Source organism: Drosophila subobscura, chromosome O, assembly GCF_008121235.1.
Source record: "Drosophila subobscura isolate 14011-0131.10 chromosome O, UCBerk_Dsub_1.0, whole genome shotgun sequence".
NCBI classification, from domain to species: domain Eukaryota; kingdom Metazoa; phylum Arthropoda; class Insecta; order Diptera; family Drosophilidae; genus Drosophila; species Drosophila subobscura.
In genome coordinates, this window is record NC_048533.1 from 25,878,520 (window position 1) to 25,890,918 (window position 12,399).

The 12,399-nt window shown below is 47.4% G+C and overlaps 4 protein-coding genes across 5 annotated transcripts in view; 2 read left to right on the forward strand and 2 right to left on the reverse strand.

The window, feature by feature from the left end:
• Nucleotides 1-416: 416 nt before the first annotated feature.
• LOC117896921 (isochorismatase domain-containing protein 1) lies at nucleotides 417-1,262 on the reverse strand. The gene is made up of 3 exons (XM_034805461.1): nucleotides 1,090-1,262; nucleotides 793-1,002; nucleotides 417-735 (listed from the first exon to the last, which is right to left on the reverse strand). Exons 1-3 carry the CDS (start codon nucleotides 1,222-1,224, stop codon nucleotides 469-471), a joined length of 612 nt encoding a protein of 203 aa, XP_034661352.1. The 5' UTR covers nucleotides 1,225-1,262; the 3' UTR covers nucleotides 417-468.
• A 138-nt stretch (nucleotides 1,263-1,400) lies between these two features.
• LOC117897703 (methylthioribose-1-phosphate isomerase) lies at nucleotides 1,401-4,689 on the forward strand. 2 transcript variants are annotated; one of them, XM_034806724.1, is made up of 6 exons: nucleotides 1,401-1,721; nucleotides 2,645-2,805; nucleotides 3,314-3,549; nucleotides 3,616-3,842; nucleotides 3,908-4,071; nucleotides 4,138-4,689. In XM_034806724.1, the coding sequence occupies exons 2-6, from the start codon at nucleotides 2,674-2,676 to the stop codon at nucleotides 4,465-4,467; spliced, it is 1,089 nt and encodes a 362-aa protein (XP_034662615.1). In that variant the 5' UTR covers nucleotides 1,401-1,721; nucleotides 2,645-2,673; the 3' UTR covers nucleotides 4,468-4,689. The 2 variants fall into 2 exon arrangements, with proteins under 2 accessions (XP_034662615.1, XP_034662616.1); XM_034806725.1 differs by lacking the exon at nucleotides 1,401-1,721 and adding an exon at nucleotides 2,426-2,570.
• A 78-nt stretch (nucleotides 4,690-4,767) lies between these two features.
• Nucleotides 4,768-6,154, forward strand: LOC117897702 (lysyl oxidase homolog 2A). Its single transcript, XM_034806723.1, has 2 exons — nucleotides 4,768-5,642; nucleotides 5,705-6,154. The coding sequence occupies exons 1-2, from the start codon at nucleotides 4,784-4,786 to the stop codon at nucleotides 5,941-5,943; spliced, it is 1,098 nt and encodes a 365-aa protein (XP_034662614.1). The 5' UTR covers nucleotides 4,768-4,783; the 3' UTR covers nucleotides 5,944-6,154.
• Nucleotides 6,155-6,674: 520 nt separating this feature from the next.
• Nucleotides 6,675-12,399, reverse strand: part of LOC117898386 (G protein-coupled receptor kinase 2) — a 61,342-nt gene continuing 55,617 nt past the window's right edge. The window contains exons 4-13 of the mRNA XM_034807741.1: nucleotides 11,177-11,272; nucleotides 10,995-11,115; nucleotides 10,306-10,926; nucleotides 10,136-10,241; nucleotides 9,868-10,057; nucleotides 9,103-9,351; nucleotides 8,861-9,018; nucleotides 8,589-8,798; nucleotides 8,235-8,498; nucleotides 6,675-8,165 (exon numbers count right to left, since the gene is read on the reverse strand). Coding sequence (XP_034663632.1) covers nucleotides 8,073-8,165; nucleotides 8,235-8,498; nucleotides 8,589-8,798; nucleotides 8,861-9,018; nucleotides 9,103-9,351; nucleotides 9,868-10,057; nucleotides 10,136-10,241; nucleotides 10,306-10,926; nucleotides 10,995-11,115; nucleotides 11,177-11,272 — 2,108 coding nt within the window. The 3' untranslated portion in view covers nucleotides 6,675-8,072. The remainder of the gene's footprint in view (nucleotides 8,166-8,234; nucleotides 8,499-8,588; nucleotides 8,799-8,860; nucleotides 9,019-9,102; nucleotides 9,352-9,867; nucleotides 10,058-10,135; nucleotides 10,242-10,305; nucleotides 10,927-10,994; nucleotides 11,116-11,176; nucleotides 11,273-12,399) is intronic.

A 12,399-nucleotide genomic window follows, 5' to 3' on the forward strand; every position in this document is an offset into this window, starting at 1 on the left:
AGCATGGAGGATGCTGCTGAGATTGGAAGATGGCAAGATGGGCGCTGGCGATTGTCGCGATTGCATCATAAAATTTAACGGCCCCAGCAGCCAATTCCAATTCCAGATCCCAGTCCAAGTCCAAGTCCCAGCTCCAAGCCAAGTCAAAGTCATTGCATAAATTGGCAGCAAGGAGTTGCTATCGATGTGGCAGTGGTGCCTGCTGATGGGGCATATAAGGCGCCGCTTAGGCAAAAAGGGGCAGGCACCAATCGCAAAGCCACAGCTGCAGCGCCTCCATTCAGCTGTCCATTTGGCCGAGATGTTTATGAGTTGACGAGGACAGGGGGTCGGGAGTCGGGAATCGGGAATCGGCCCTACCGGTGGGTCCTTCTTTCATAATTTCAACCCCAACTCCCATCTCAACCAGCGGCACACGCAGTATGCAACATTTAATGGCTAAAGCAAACATGAAAGGCGCCGCTGGGGTCACTTCTTTGGCGCCGCGATCTGCATATCCGCCGAGACCTTCCTCACCAGCGCTGTGATCTCCTTAAACGCCTTGTGATCCTTGCCGTTCAGCAGATTGAAGATGACACTCTCCGAGCTGGTTATCACGCAGCCAATGTCCCGCAGACGCTCCAGCGCCAAGTCCCGATCCTGATTGAGTCGCGAGGCACAGCAGTCGGCCACCAGCCACACACTCACCTTATTGTTGATCAGGTCAAAGGCTGTTTGCTCCACGCAAATGTGGGTCTAGGGGGGAAGAGTAGGTTCGCTTTTGTGTGTGAGTAAGAAGCAAATGGAACCCACCTCCATGCCAAAGAGCACCACCGTCTGAGGCTTGCCGCTGAACATGTCAGCCATGTTCTTCTTGATCGGGCCCACGATCATGCTGAACTTGGTCTTTGGTATGTTGGCGCAGGCATGCCGAATGTCCAGCTCGGCGACTGTCTTGCCCAGCCTCTCGGGATATTGTTCGGTGACCAGCAGGGGCACGTTGAGGATCTTGCCGGCTGCCAACTGCAATGCAAATTCATTAGATTCCGCCCATTATCTTGTCACTTTTGCTGTCCTGTCTGTCCTGTCGCTTGCCCGGCAAGGCCTTACCAATTTCTTGGTGTTTTCTATGAGCGCATTCATCAGCGGTATGGCCGGTTTGAACTTTTCCTGGATATCGCATTGCATAAACAGCGTTTTCTCTGGCTGCAGGCGGTAAAGCGACGCACCAATGGCTTTCCTCATGTTTGCTTGAACTTGTGTTTAATTTTGTTTAAATTTCAGACATTTCACTCAAAGCCTCATGTTTCAAATTTAGCGCGCTGTCCACGCCACCTAGCGGCTAGCCGAGCAGGCAGCAACATTCAGACCGACGCGCTATGGCACACCAAAAATGGTTTCTTGCGGCAAAACGAATTCAGTCACACTGAACCGCGAAAAAAAGTTACCGCAAAAGGGAAAAAATTGCCGAATAAAATAAAGAAACAATACCAATACTACATAATTCATGACGATAACAAACACGTGCCACGTTGTTTTGGCCATTGCCATCGCCGGCTAGCGTTTCACTTTGCTGGACAGAAGGAGAGTCAGAGGCATCGAGAGAGTGAGAGTGAGAGAGAGACGAGACGAGACCAACTTTCGCACCGCTCCGCAGCGTGTTCAAAGCCAAAGCAACAGAATTTATTAATTATTTTAAGCCAAAACACCGATGTGCTGAGAGCTCAATTGGTGGCCAACAGGTGAGTTTTGCTCTGTCGAATGGCCACAAGTGCAGACATTTGCTCTAATTGAAGTGTTTCATAACCAAAATTTACCTGAGCGGACACCTCTTCTGCTTCTCTTTCGCACTATTCGTGTGCTTGTGTGTGTGAGGTTACCTACTGTTTTGCGGCAACCATCTGTTGCATGCGGCACGACAATGGGGCATGAAGATGAAGTGCAGGGCCAAACAGCAGCATATTGTTCAGGTTTTGCAAAATATCTTGGCACTGAGGCAAGGCGATGTCATGTCATGTCGCAGCCCAACAAATCGCAGATGCATTAATTACCAGCCCGATTCATTCGGCATTGCTTAATAACATTTGCTCTGTTGATCTATGCGATTAATTTGCTGCCTACCGTACATTTCATTACAAATTGTCATCAAGCTAATTCAGCGGCAGCTGTAGGAGCGCTCACTCGACCAAACCAAAGCCAAAGCATAGCCAAAGCCTTTGCCTTTATCAATTGGCAACGCAGCGGCAGCAGCGACGGAAGCAGAGCAACAGCCAATGTGTCAAGATGATTTAATCGTCGATGTCGTTGCTGCTGCTTGTGCCGCTGCTGTTGCTGCTGCTGGCTCTTCCTCAGTCGCTGCCGCCGCCGTATGTGCGCTCTTACTCTCCGCCTGCTTCAATCTTTTGACGCCCCCTGAATGGGTGGCCGTATGTAGCGTCGCGTTCAGTTTCTCACTGATCCGTTTGCCTGGCAGACGTCGCAATTCTCGGACGTAGGCGGTCTCGTTCGATTAATAACTGCTCGATTTCCCATTAATTCTCGGCCCCACTGCTCCATTAGAATATTGTGACGCGGGCGACACATCGATAAATGTGGGTTGTCCACAGCCCACCCCCTGCCAATCACCACAGTCTCCTAATTATTGGTTATCAACTCTTAATTCCAGATATACATTATAGTACAAAACGAAACGAGATGAGTCTACAATCGATCAAATACACTCGGGGCAGCCTGGAGATACTGGATCAGCTGTTGCTGCCGGTGCAGTCAAAGTATTTGCCGGTGCGCGGTGTGGAGGACGGCTGGAAGGTCATCAACAAGATGCAGGTAAGTGGCATGCACCAAGCACAAGCACGTAGTCCTATAAATGAGGGGCATTAGTGGCACATGCCATTAAAATTCGACATTAAATGTGGTACACTTCTTAATCTGTGCCCTGATCGCGTCGTTGGTCGCTTGTCGCTTCTCGGCTGTCTATTGCGCCAGGCTATAAATAACGTAATTGAAATTAAAAATTTTTAAAAACGCTTGCTTGCCAAAAATAAACCAACAACGCCCTGCACCCCACCCGTCAGCATGGCAGAGGATGGCGGCTGGGGGCTCTTACTACTGAGCTAATGGCCCAAGTGGCCCCCAGAGTGCTGCTCCTCCCATAACCGACAGAGATCACTTTAACAAAAAGCACGCGTGGGCCTCTTATCACGTGAAACAGTCCACATAATAAAATGTAAACTGTTTTCTTATTTTTTTTGCAACGTCACGAGATAAGCAGAGATACGGCTATAACTAATCCCCATTGTCTGTCTCTCTTCTGTCTACCTTTAATTGCTTTTAGGTGCGAGGCGCACCGGCGATTGCCATTGTGGGATGCCTGTCCCTGGCCGTGGAGATCCATCCGGAGGAGTTCGAGAGCAAGAAATCGCTGCGGCAGGAGCTTGAGGGGAAGCTGAACTATTTGGTTTCGGCACGGCCGACGGCAGTCAACATGAAAATTGCCGCCGATGAGCTGCTTGTGCTGGCCAATGACCTGACCAAGGATGACGACGTCGACGTGGCCGCCATGAAGCAAAGGTAACAACGTCGCTAAGCAAAGCAACCCAAAGCCAGGTGCAGCAAAATATTCCCATGTAATTAAAGATTCCTGAATGCCACCGAGGCGATGCTCAAGAAAGACATTGCCGATAATCGCGCAATCGGTGCCCACGGGGCCAAGGCCATTCTCCAGCGTGTGGCTGCGGCGGCCGGAGCCCCAATGTCCGGCCCAGTGCGTGTTCTCACCCACTGCAACACGGGATCACTGGCCACAGCGGGCTACGGCACGGCTCTGGGCGTTGTGCGGCAGCTGAGTGAGCTTGGAAAGTTGGGTGAGTAAATGAAAATCACTGGCCTGACCACAATAATTCATCCACACTGGTTCATCCATCCTCAGAGCACGTATACTGCACAGAGACACGGCCGTACAATCAAGGAGCACGGCTTACCGCCTATGAGTTGGTGCATGAGAAGTTACCCGCCACCCTGGTGCTGGACAGCATGGTGGCGGCTCTGCTGCGAGCCAAGAATGTGGCTGCCGTCGTTGTGGGGGCAGATCGCGTAAGTGCATCACATACATCGATAAAAATAGAAATTTGCATCTAAGTGTTTATCCACTCTTCGTAGGTGGCGGCTAATGGCGACACGGCCAACAAGATCGGAACCTACCAGATTGCGGTGGTGGCCAGGCACCACGATGTGCCCTTCTATGTGGCCGCCCCACTGACCTCCATCGATCTGCATATACCCAGCGGCGACCACATCATCATCGAGGAGCGACCAGATCGGGAGATGACCCACGTGGGAGAGCATCGGATTGCTGCACCGGGCATCAACTGCTGGAATCCCGCCTTCGATGTGACGCCCGCCTCCCTGATTACGGGCATCATCACGGAGCGGGGCGTCTTCAAGCCGGCGCAACTGAAAGAGGCGATTACGAAGCTGCTTGAATCATAACAGGCGCACAGAATTTGTTGTTAACGATTGCACTCCATACACCCTAACAGAAAAAACAGAAAAACAACACACACCCATGCGCTCAGAATAGGCATTTTGCCAGCTGAGTTTTGTTTACAAACGTGTTCCCGAAAAACGTAGCCCGTGCAATTAGCCGACCAGATGTGGGTCGGCCGCAGGGGCAATACAACGCACAATATACCTCCTACATATGTAGCCCCATTCCCCAGTTGTTGCCCAAAAGGGGCATTGTTTCGGCTAGCTTTAAAGCTGTTTGAGTGTCTAGCGCCCCGTGCCAGAACCCACCGGACCTGCAATGGACTCGCAACGCCTGATGCTATTACTGCCGCTGCTGCTGCTGCTCGGATTGAGCTGCTGTCGAGCCAACAATCGTCTCAACGTTCAGAATAATTACAGGAACATGATGGTGCGTCTCGCCACCAATCAGGCTTCTCGCGGCGAGGTGAGAGTTCTAAGGGAGGGACGCGTCGAGGTGAGCTTCGACTTTGGCGCCACTTGGGGTACCATTTGTAGCACCAGTTGGAGCATGCGGGAGGCAAATGTCGTGTGCCGTCAGCTGGGACTGGGCTTTGCCTCAAAGGCCACTCAGAGCACGGAGCATGGGGACAACAAACGGTATCCGTGGGGCATGGTGGGCACCCTCTGCCGTGGCACAGAGCGACGCCTGGCCGAATGCACGCGTGAGTCGCGATATCCGAACATTTGTAATGCTGGGAATACGAACATAACCGTTGTGGCATGCGTAAAGCACTCGGCTGATCTGGAAATTGGGCTTGCCGATATCGAAAGAACCGCCCGCCTGGAGTCGGTGCCCATGTCGCGACTCACCTGCGCCATGGAGGAGCACTGCCTGTCGGCGGACGCGTATGTCATACGGCAAACGAAGCCGCATGCGGAGAGGATCTTGCTTCGTTTCTCCGTCAAGGCCACCAATGTGGGAAATGCGGACGTGAGTCCGTATGCCAACTACAAGGATTGGGTGTGGCATCAGTGCCACAGGCACTACCACAGCATGAATGTCTTTGCCACCTTCGATGTGTACGATTTGAACTATAAGAAGGTAGCCCAGGGGCACAAGGCCTCCTTCTGCCTGATGGACACGGAGTGCAAGCCAGGCCACACTAGGAAGTACACCTGTGGCAACACCACTCAGGGTAAGTTCGAGTCGTTTACCGATATGGACATCGATATAACCATCTATCTATCTTTTTTGTAGGCATCTCTGTTGGTTGTTCAGACACATACACTGATGTCCTGGACTGTCAGTGGGTGGACGTGACCAGGGTGCCCATCAATCGAAGATATATCCTGCGGGTGGCCCTCAATCCTGAGTACAAGCTTGGCGAACTTTCCTTTGAGAACAACGGAGCGGAATGCATTCTCGATTATACGGGCGTGCACGAAACCACGAGGGTTTTCAACTGCCGACGATCTCCACTGTGGTTTAAAATCTAATTAAAGTTAGTACTTAAATAGTTTTAGCTGGTGCTGTGGTAAATATTTAAAATAAAATACAAATTGTAAGACACATAGCTAATTTGGAAAATAGCTGTGCGTGAATTCTATATCATTTTTAAATAACTCCAACCCCAAAAGCCAACTCAAAAATGCTTTACAAAAAGCTTAAAAATATGCTATCATTTTCAAAAGAAGCCCACCCCAAAAGATGCTTAAAAAAATGGTGTTTTATTTGATAAAATAAAGAAAAGAATAAGAAAGCCACAAGACAATGTTTGATGGCATCGAATGAAAAGACTAAATTTAAAGTCTCTCATTGCGTTGACAGATTAACTACAATGATAGGGCTCAAAGAGAGTTCTCCCTCTTTTATCAAAATTAAATAGAAGTCAACAAATTAGTTAAATACGTTTATTGTTTTTGAATGTTCATCTCTTGACTTGTGTGTTTGTAGTTCCTTTCGCTTACAGGGTAGATTTATTTATGTGTGTATGTATGTATGTATATCTGGTATTTACGATTTACGATGCTCTATAAATATGCCTTTAATTACTATAGATAAATATTTCGGCGCTTGCTCGGTTTGGTTTTCCTTTATTGTTATAGTGCTAAATTGAGTGAGTCTGGGGAGATGGGGCTGGGTTAGCCTGGCTGCTTGCTGATGGCATTTGCCTGTCTATGCTGTCTGCTTTGAATGCGTTTCATTTCGTTTCGTTCTGTTGTGCTGGTTATACTCGTACTCGTAGCTGTTCAATTCTATGAATGCCTTAAATTTGCTAGTTGTGCCTAAAATCAAATTTAATTGGAACTAAACGTTGCACTTGGCAGTCATCCGGCCCGCCACTGCCAACAATTGCAATAATTATAATTAATTTTCAATATTAACATAATAAATTCTCCAATTGGTTTCCTTCTCTCGTGTGTTTTGTTTCACCTCCTTTGATTGCTAATTACAAAATGCCTACGCTACGTTTACACAAAACTTAGACACTAGCCGGACATCGATATCTCGAATGAATTAGCATTAGTTAGCGTAATTTGTTGTTAATTTATTGCATGACGAAACAAATATCAGTAATAACGTCCTCCCATGGGAGGGCGGGAACAGCCCCACCCACCTTTGGGCCAACTTAAACTTAGGCAACAGAAAATTAGAGTCAAAGAACAATATGAAAAGCGTAGCAAAAGTGTGCGGCAATTAAAATTAGGAAAGTCGTATAAATAATTTTAAAATGTACACCTCTCACATATGTACATATGTGTATTGTGTGCTTATGCTTATGCTACGTACTTTATGTATTTATGCATGTACATATTATGCCTTGTATGTTTATGTATGTTAAGTATTTGTTTAAAAATGCATTCAAGTTTTTCGAGTATTCATGTCATTTGCTTAACTGCCCTACAAAATGCTAACTAGAAGAACCTTCCTCCAGCGCTATGTCCCCCGTTGAGCACAAACTACTTTACAAATATTACAATCCATTGTGCTGCTGCTGCTTCTGATGCGTATAATAGGGTGTACAATTTGTTATATATATATATATATCTATGTATAGCATTTGCATTTAAGTAACATTATTTTTTGGGTGCTATGTCAAACCAATCTGTGGCTTGCAGTTTGCGGCTTGCGGTTTGCTATAATTTCGGTTCCATAGTCCTGTCTGCATTAGCCCTCCAAGTCCAAGTATAGTTAAATGGTAGGTATAGTATTTTATGCATACCACATTTTCAATTAAGTAACGCTCTAATGTGTGCTTTAGTGTTTGTGTTTGTTTGTTTCGGTTTGAAAGAGTCTTTTCTGGAAACATTTATAAAGTTACTATACTTATGCGTGTGTGTACGTTTGTGTGTGTGTTTGTATCGAAATCAGCTTGCAATTTCATTCGAAAATTTGATGTAAAAATACAATTTCAAAAGTGCTTCTTGCGCGTCAACTGAGAGAGAAACCCATTTTGGTTTTGAATTTGTTGTTGTTTTTAGGTTGTGCTACGATGATCTGTTGCTGCTGCTGGGGCTGCTGAATACCTCTATTTCGGGGTAAATTTGCGCAATTTGTGCTATGTGTCGACTTCTACTACGATTGGCGTACGAGTAGAGGCTTCCTCAGAGGCTAATCTCTGCTATCAGCTCTCAACCGTCGTAGAGGACACGCTGTGACTAGTGGTTAACAGATGCTCAGGAATGGGTATGGGCTGTGTGCGTGCTGGCTGCTTCTTCTGTAAAACAGATAAGGGGAATTCGTTATAAAAGAATATTAAACAGAATATGTGGCAGCAGTATCTAACCTTCCGCCTGAAGGGGAAACATCCAGCCTTGTCCGGTTCGGGCGTTGCATTGATCTGCAAATCTGGCGTGGGGCACTCCTCGGGACCGAACACGTTCAGCTCGCGAAAACACTCCGTTTCCATCATTTCAGTCTGCCATGAAATGGACACAGAGCCAGTGTTGAATTTCGTGTAGAAATTCGTGTCGGATTCATCGATATTGACACCCTTCACCGTCGAGAACTGTTCAATATCGAGTACATCTTTGGCGTAAACGGCGTGCGGCTGCAATTGATGGGATTTAAACAACAAAGCAAATTTAAACAATGCAGCAACGTGGAATGTTGTATGCAAATGACTCTTCAATCCACTCACGTCTGGCACAAATGGCGGCTCGAGCATGCCAGCCTCCAGGCGGCGCCAATTTAGTTGCGTTGAATGGAAGAACGGATGGGCCATCACATCCTGGGCCCCCATCCTCCCGTTGCGGCACCCGAGGCGCTGCTTTATCGATTTAGCTAACAGCTGTTGGCACATTGATTTGGCTTCATCATTAAACTTGCTCGAATACTTTTCGGGATCCTCCTGTGAATGAATGGGATTAGTAGGGACAATGCCATTGAGATTTAACAGATAGAATTCCATACCTTAACGCGCCTATCCACCTCCTCACGCTTGACCTTCTCCTTGCGCATTCGGAATGGTGCCTGGCCCTCGATCATCTCGTACAGCAGGCAGCCAAAGCTAAACCAATCCGGCGAGAATGCATACTTTTCATTGTCAATAACCTCAGGCGCCATGTAGCCTATAAATTGAATGAAAAAGAGAGATGAACATATATAAGGCTTTGTTTTCCAATAGAAATCCAATTGCAGCTTTAATGACTCACCCACTGTGCCCACACGTCCGCGCACCATCTCGCCTTCGGGTATCTCCACGGCCAGTCCGAGGTCGGATATGCGCACATGACCATGATCATCGAGCAGTATATTCTCGGGCTTGCAGTCCCTATAAACGATGCCCTGCTTGTGCAGATGCTGCAGTCCGCAGGCCACCTCCGCGGCATAGAAGCGGGCACGCTCCAGCTCAAAGCCCGGCTCGCCACCCATGTTGTAAATGTGAAATTTCAAATCGCCGCCTGCAATGGAGAGTAATCATTTGATTGGCATTCTCACAGAAAACAATGAAAGGGCAGTCCAGCCAGAAGCCAAAGCTTCAGTGGCATTATCTTTCATTCGTAGTGGCAACAGGACAGAGCCCACGAGCTCTCTGTCTCTCTGATGGACAGTGGCTTTTGTGTACAAATTCAATTAGGGCCGTGGATTGATGGACGGAATCGAATGACTTCTCTGAACGGGCATTGTGCGACCAGCATGAATGCAGGAATTTAATTAAAATCGCAAACTCAATCATCGCATGGGATTACACATGCATTTGTTATCATATAAGTGAACGAGGAATAAGGAGAAACGAGTGGACACTCATTTAATTGGCAGTAAAGGACATGGGCAACATGTGGAATGGTTAACAAGATTAACCAATTGAGTGTTGAGTGTCTCCAACACTTAATTAGACCCTAACTGCACTCCGACTGCCATCGGCAGAGGGGAACGCCATTGCCATTGCCATTTGCTATTTGCTATTTTCTACTCACCATTCATTATGGTCAGGACCAGGCAGAGGGCATCCTTTGTCTCGTATGCATAGGCCAGATTCACCACAAAGGGGGAGTTGATTTTCTGCAGTATCTGCTTCTCGATGAGCACCATCGATTCGCCCTTGCGCTTCTTGATGCGTTTTTTCTCCAGCTTTTTGCACGCGTACATTTTCCCTGTGGCCCGCACCTGCAATAGCAACAAGATGTGGGATACGTGGGATATGGGTCATGTGGATTTAGCGGTCGCTGCATTTTTCTGACTTACCTGACAGGCGCAGACCTCGCCAAAGCCACCCTTTCCGAGGACACGATACATGCGAAATGTTTTATAGGTGATTGGCTGCGCCTCCAGCCACTTCCACTGCAAGTAACTGCGGGGAGAGAGTGAGTTTAATGTGGATTACGGACTGGATGGATGGATAGTCTCTCTCTTACCGATGAAAGTACATGGAGTTCTCAAACTCTCTGAAGGGCTCGCCGGCCAGGAACGCCTTCACTGCCTTGACGCACTGGACAAAGATGTCTTTGCCGCCAGAGTTCAGTTTGTTACGCACTTGCGCAATGAGATCATCGTTGAGCACGTCCAGAACCAGCTCGTCTGCGGATCCTCCAATGCCAGTGGCATTGCCGCCGGCGCTGATCGCTTTCTCTGCGGCAGCATCGTCATGACTGTCGCCGCACTCGACGCCCTCATCGCCATCGTCGGTGATGCCATCAGCAGTGGCATGGTCGTCCCCGTTATGGTTGCGTGTGTCCAGCTTCTTGTGATTGATGTTGCTGCTGTTGCTGTGGCTGATGCTGTTGCTGTTGCTGGTGATGTTGTTGCAGTTGTTGGCGGTGGTATTGTTGCAGTTTTCAGTCTCAGCTGTTGTTGTTTCGGTTGGATTTGCATTGCTGCTGTTGAGCAGCAGCTCCTCCCGCGTCTCCGCATCGAGTGCATCGCCACCCCCCAGTCCGCCGCCATTACGCAGCTCCAGCTGCGGCTCAACATCGAGGAAGCGCCGTCCAATGTCATGGCCCATAAATATGCGATTCACAATGTACTCTATCTCGTATCTACAAAATTCCCAACAGTTACAATCTCGCACGCAATCAATCATACATTTAATCAATCAAACACTCACTTGACCACCTGCTCGAGAAAAACGATGTAGCGAAAGTAGATGGGCCGCTTGTTCTCGCAGAACTGTCGAAAGAGCTCACGACCAATGGGTTGCTGATCTATCACGTAGCCATAGCTTATATCTGTTGGAAATATTACACATCTGTAGGTATATATTATTCATAGATCCATGTTGAAACTCACCTAATTTGTCTTTCAGGTTGATGCATTGCGATATGTGTGGAAATTGTAGGATTTTGCGCCATTTTTTACTCTTTCCCTTGTTGCTGTCGGAACCACCTGAAAGCAGAAAGATATTTGTATCAATTAACGTTTGAAAGGATTAAAGGTTTATCGGCAATTGAATAGTTAAATTGGTGTATTCGCACAACCCCAACCGAACAATGCCATTTGAATGGCATTTTCTAACTCTCATTCACATTCTCAAATGTCTCTCGTCTCGTCTGACATGTGAGGTGGGATAGTGAGTGCCAAAGGTAAAGTGCAACAGCATTGGTGTGTGGACAGACGGACCGAACAGGCAGACAAACAGACAATCCTACGTGTGCACTGATTGCTACATGGGATGCCCCTTCTGACATCAACATCTGGTAGTTTCAGCTTCGTTTGGTCTTTGGTTTAACGTCAAGCTGGCAGTTCTGTTTCATTGGCCCTTGCAACGAGCCATAAAAACAATATTTCCAATGTAAAATGCATAAAATGCATCAACATAAAACGAACAGACCAAAGGAATAGTGGGAAGATACGGGAAAGTGGGAGACCTGAGAGTGGAGCGCACAAATAAGCATCCAGCGAATGTGTTGATATTCAGAATGTATCTATCGCAGTTTTCTCTAAAAATAGTTTCTCTTACGCTCATTACACTAAATAAATCACTGCATTAACTGTGGACTGGATGTAAGGTACTCCGAGCCGCTCTCTCTCTCTTTCTCTCTCTGACATCTGACTCGATAATAGTAGAGCCATAAAATCGAACAAGAAAATTAAGTGGATAGCCGGTCACCAGTCACCAGGCACATCAGAGTGGCCATAAATGTCAGAAACAGTTAAAATCCCCAGTATAAAATGTGGCCAACAAAGTAGAAAACAGCCGAAACAATGCCAGAGCCAACAAAATAGGTTAGATTCCTCAGCATTGTGTCCACATTTATGTGAGTTTCTGCTCGGTAAAGTATGCTACAACACATTGCTCAAGCAGGAAGCACACACACACTGCAGACGCGGGGCGTGGTCAGGGCATAAAAGCAAACCTTGCAACATGCAGACCTGAAACAGAGCGAGCACATTTTCGCCTCTGTAATTCCCACAGACAAATATCCACATTCGTGTGAAGTTGAGTGGAAGTTGAGTAATCCACACCAAAATATGTAACATACAACCCATACCCTGGGCATGGTCCTGGACAT

Excerpts from the sequence above, each read along its gene's own strand:
- LOC117896921 (XM_034805461.1), bottom strand. The coding sequence starts at position 1,224 with ATGAGGAAAGCCATTGGTGCGTCGCTTTACCGCCTGCAGCCAGAGAAA. Across the intron at positions 1,003-1,089 it reads TAGAAAACACCAAGAAATTG|TTGGCAGCCGGCAAGATCCT; the intron begins GTAAGGCCTTGC and ends TTTGCATTGCAG. Across the intron at positions 736-792 it reads TGGTGCTCTTTGGCATGGAG|ACCCACATTTGCGTGGAGCA; the intron begins GTGGGTTCCATT and ends CTTCCCCCCTAG.
- LOC117897703 (XM_034806724.1), top strand. The coding sequence starts at position 2,674 with ATGAGTCTACAATCGATCAAATACACTCGGGGCAGCCTGGAGATACTG. Across the intron at positions 2,806-3,313 it reads AGGTCATCAACAAGATGCAG|GTGCGAGGCGCACCGGCGAT; the intron begins GTAAGTGGCATG and ends AATTGCTTTTAG. Across the intron at positions 3,843-3,907 it reads GAGTGAGCTTGGAAAGTTGG|AGCACGTATACTGCACAGAG; the intron begins GTGAGTAAATGA and ends ATCCATCCTCAG.
- LOC117897702 (XM_034806723.1), top strand. The coding sequence starts at position 4,784 with ATGGACTCGCAACGCCTGATGCTATTACTGCCGCTGCTGCTGCTGCTC. Across the intron at positions 5,643-5,704 it reads CTGTGGCAACACCACTCAGG|GCATCTCTGTTGGTTGTTCA; the intron begins GTAAGTTCGAGT and ends TCTTTTTTGTAG.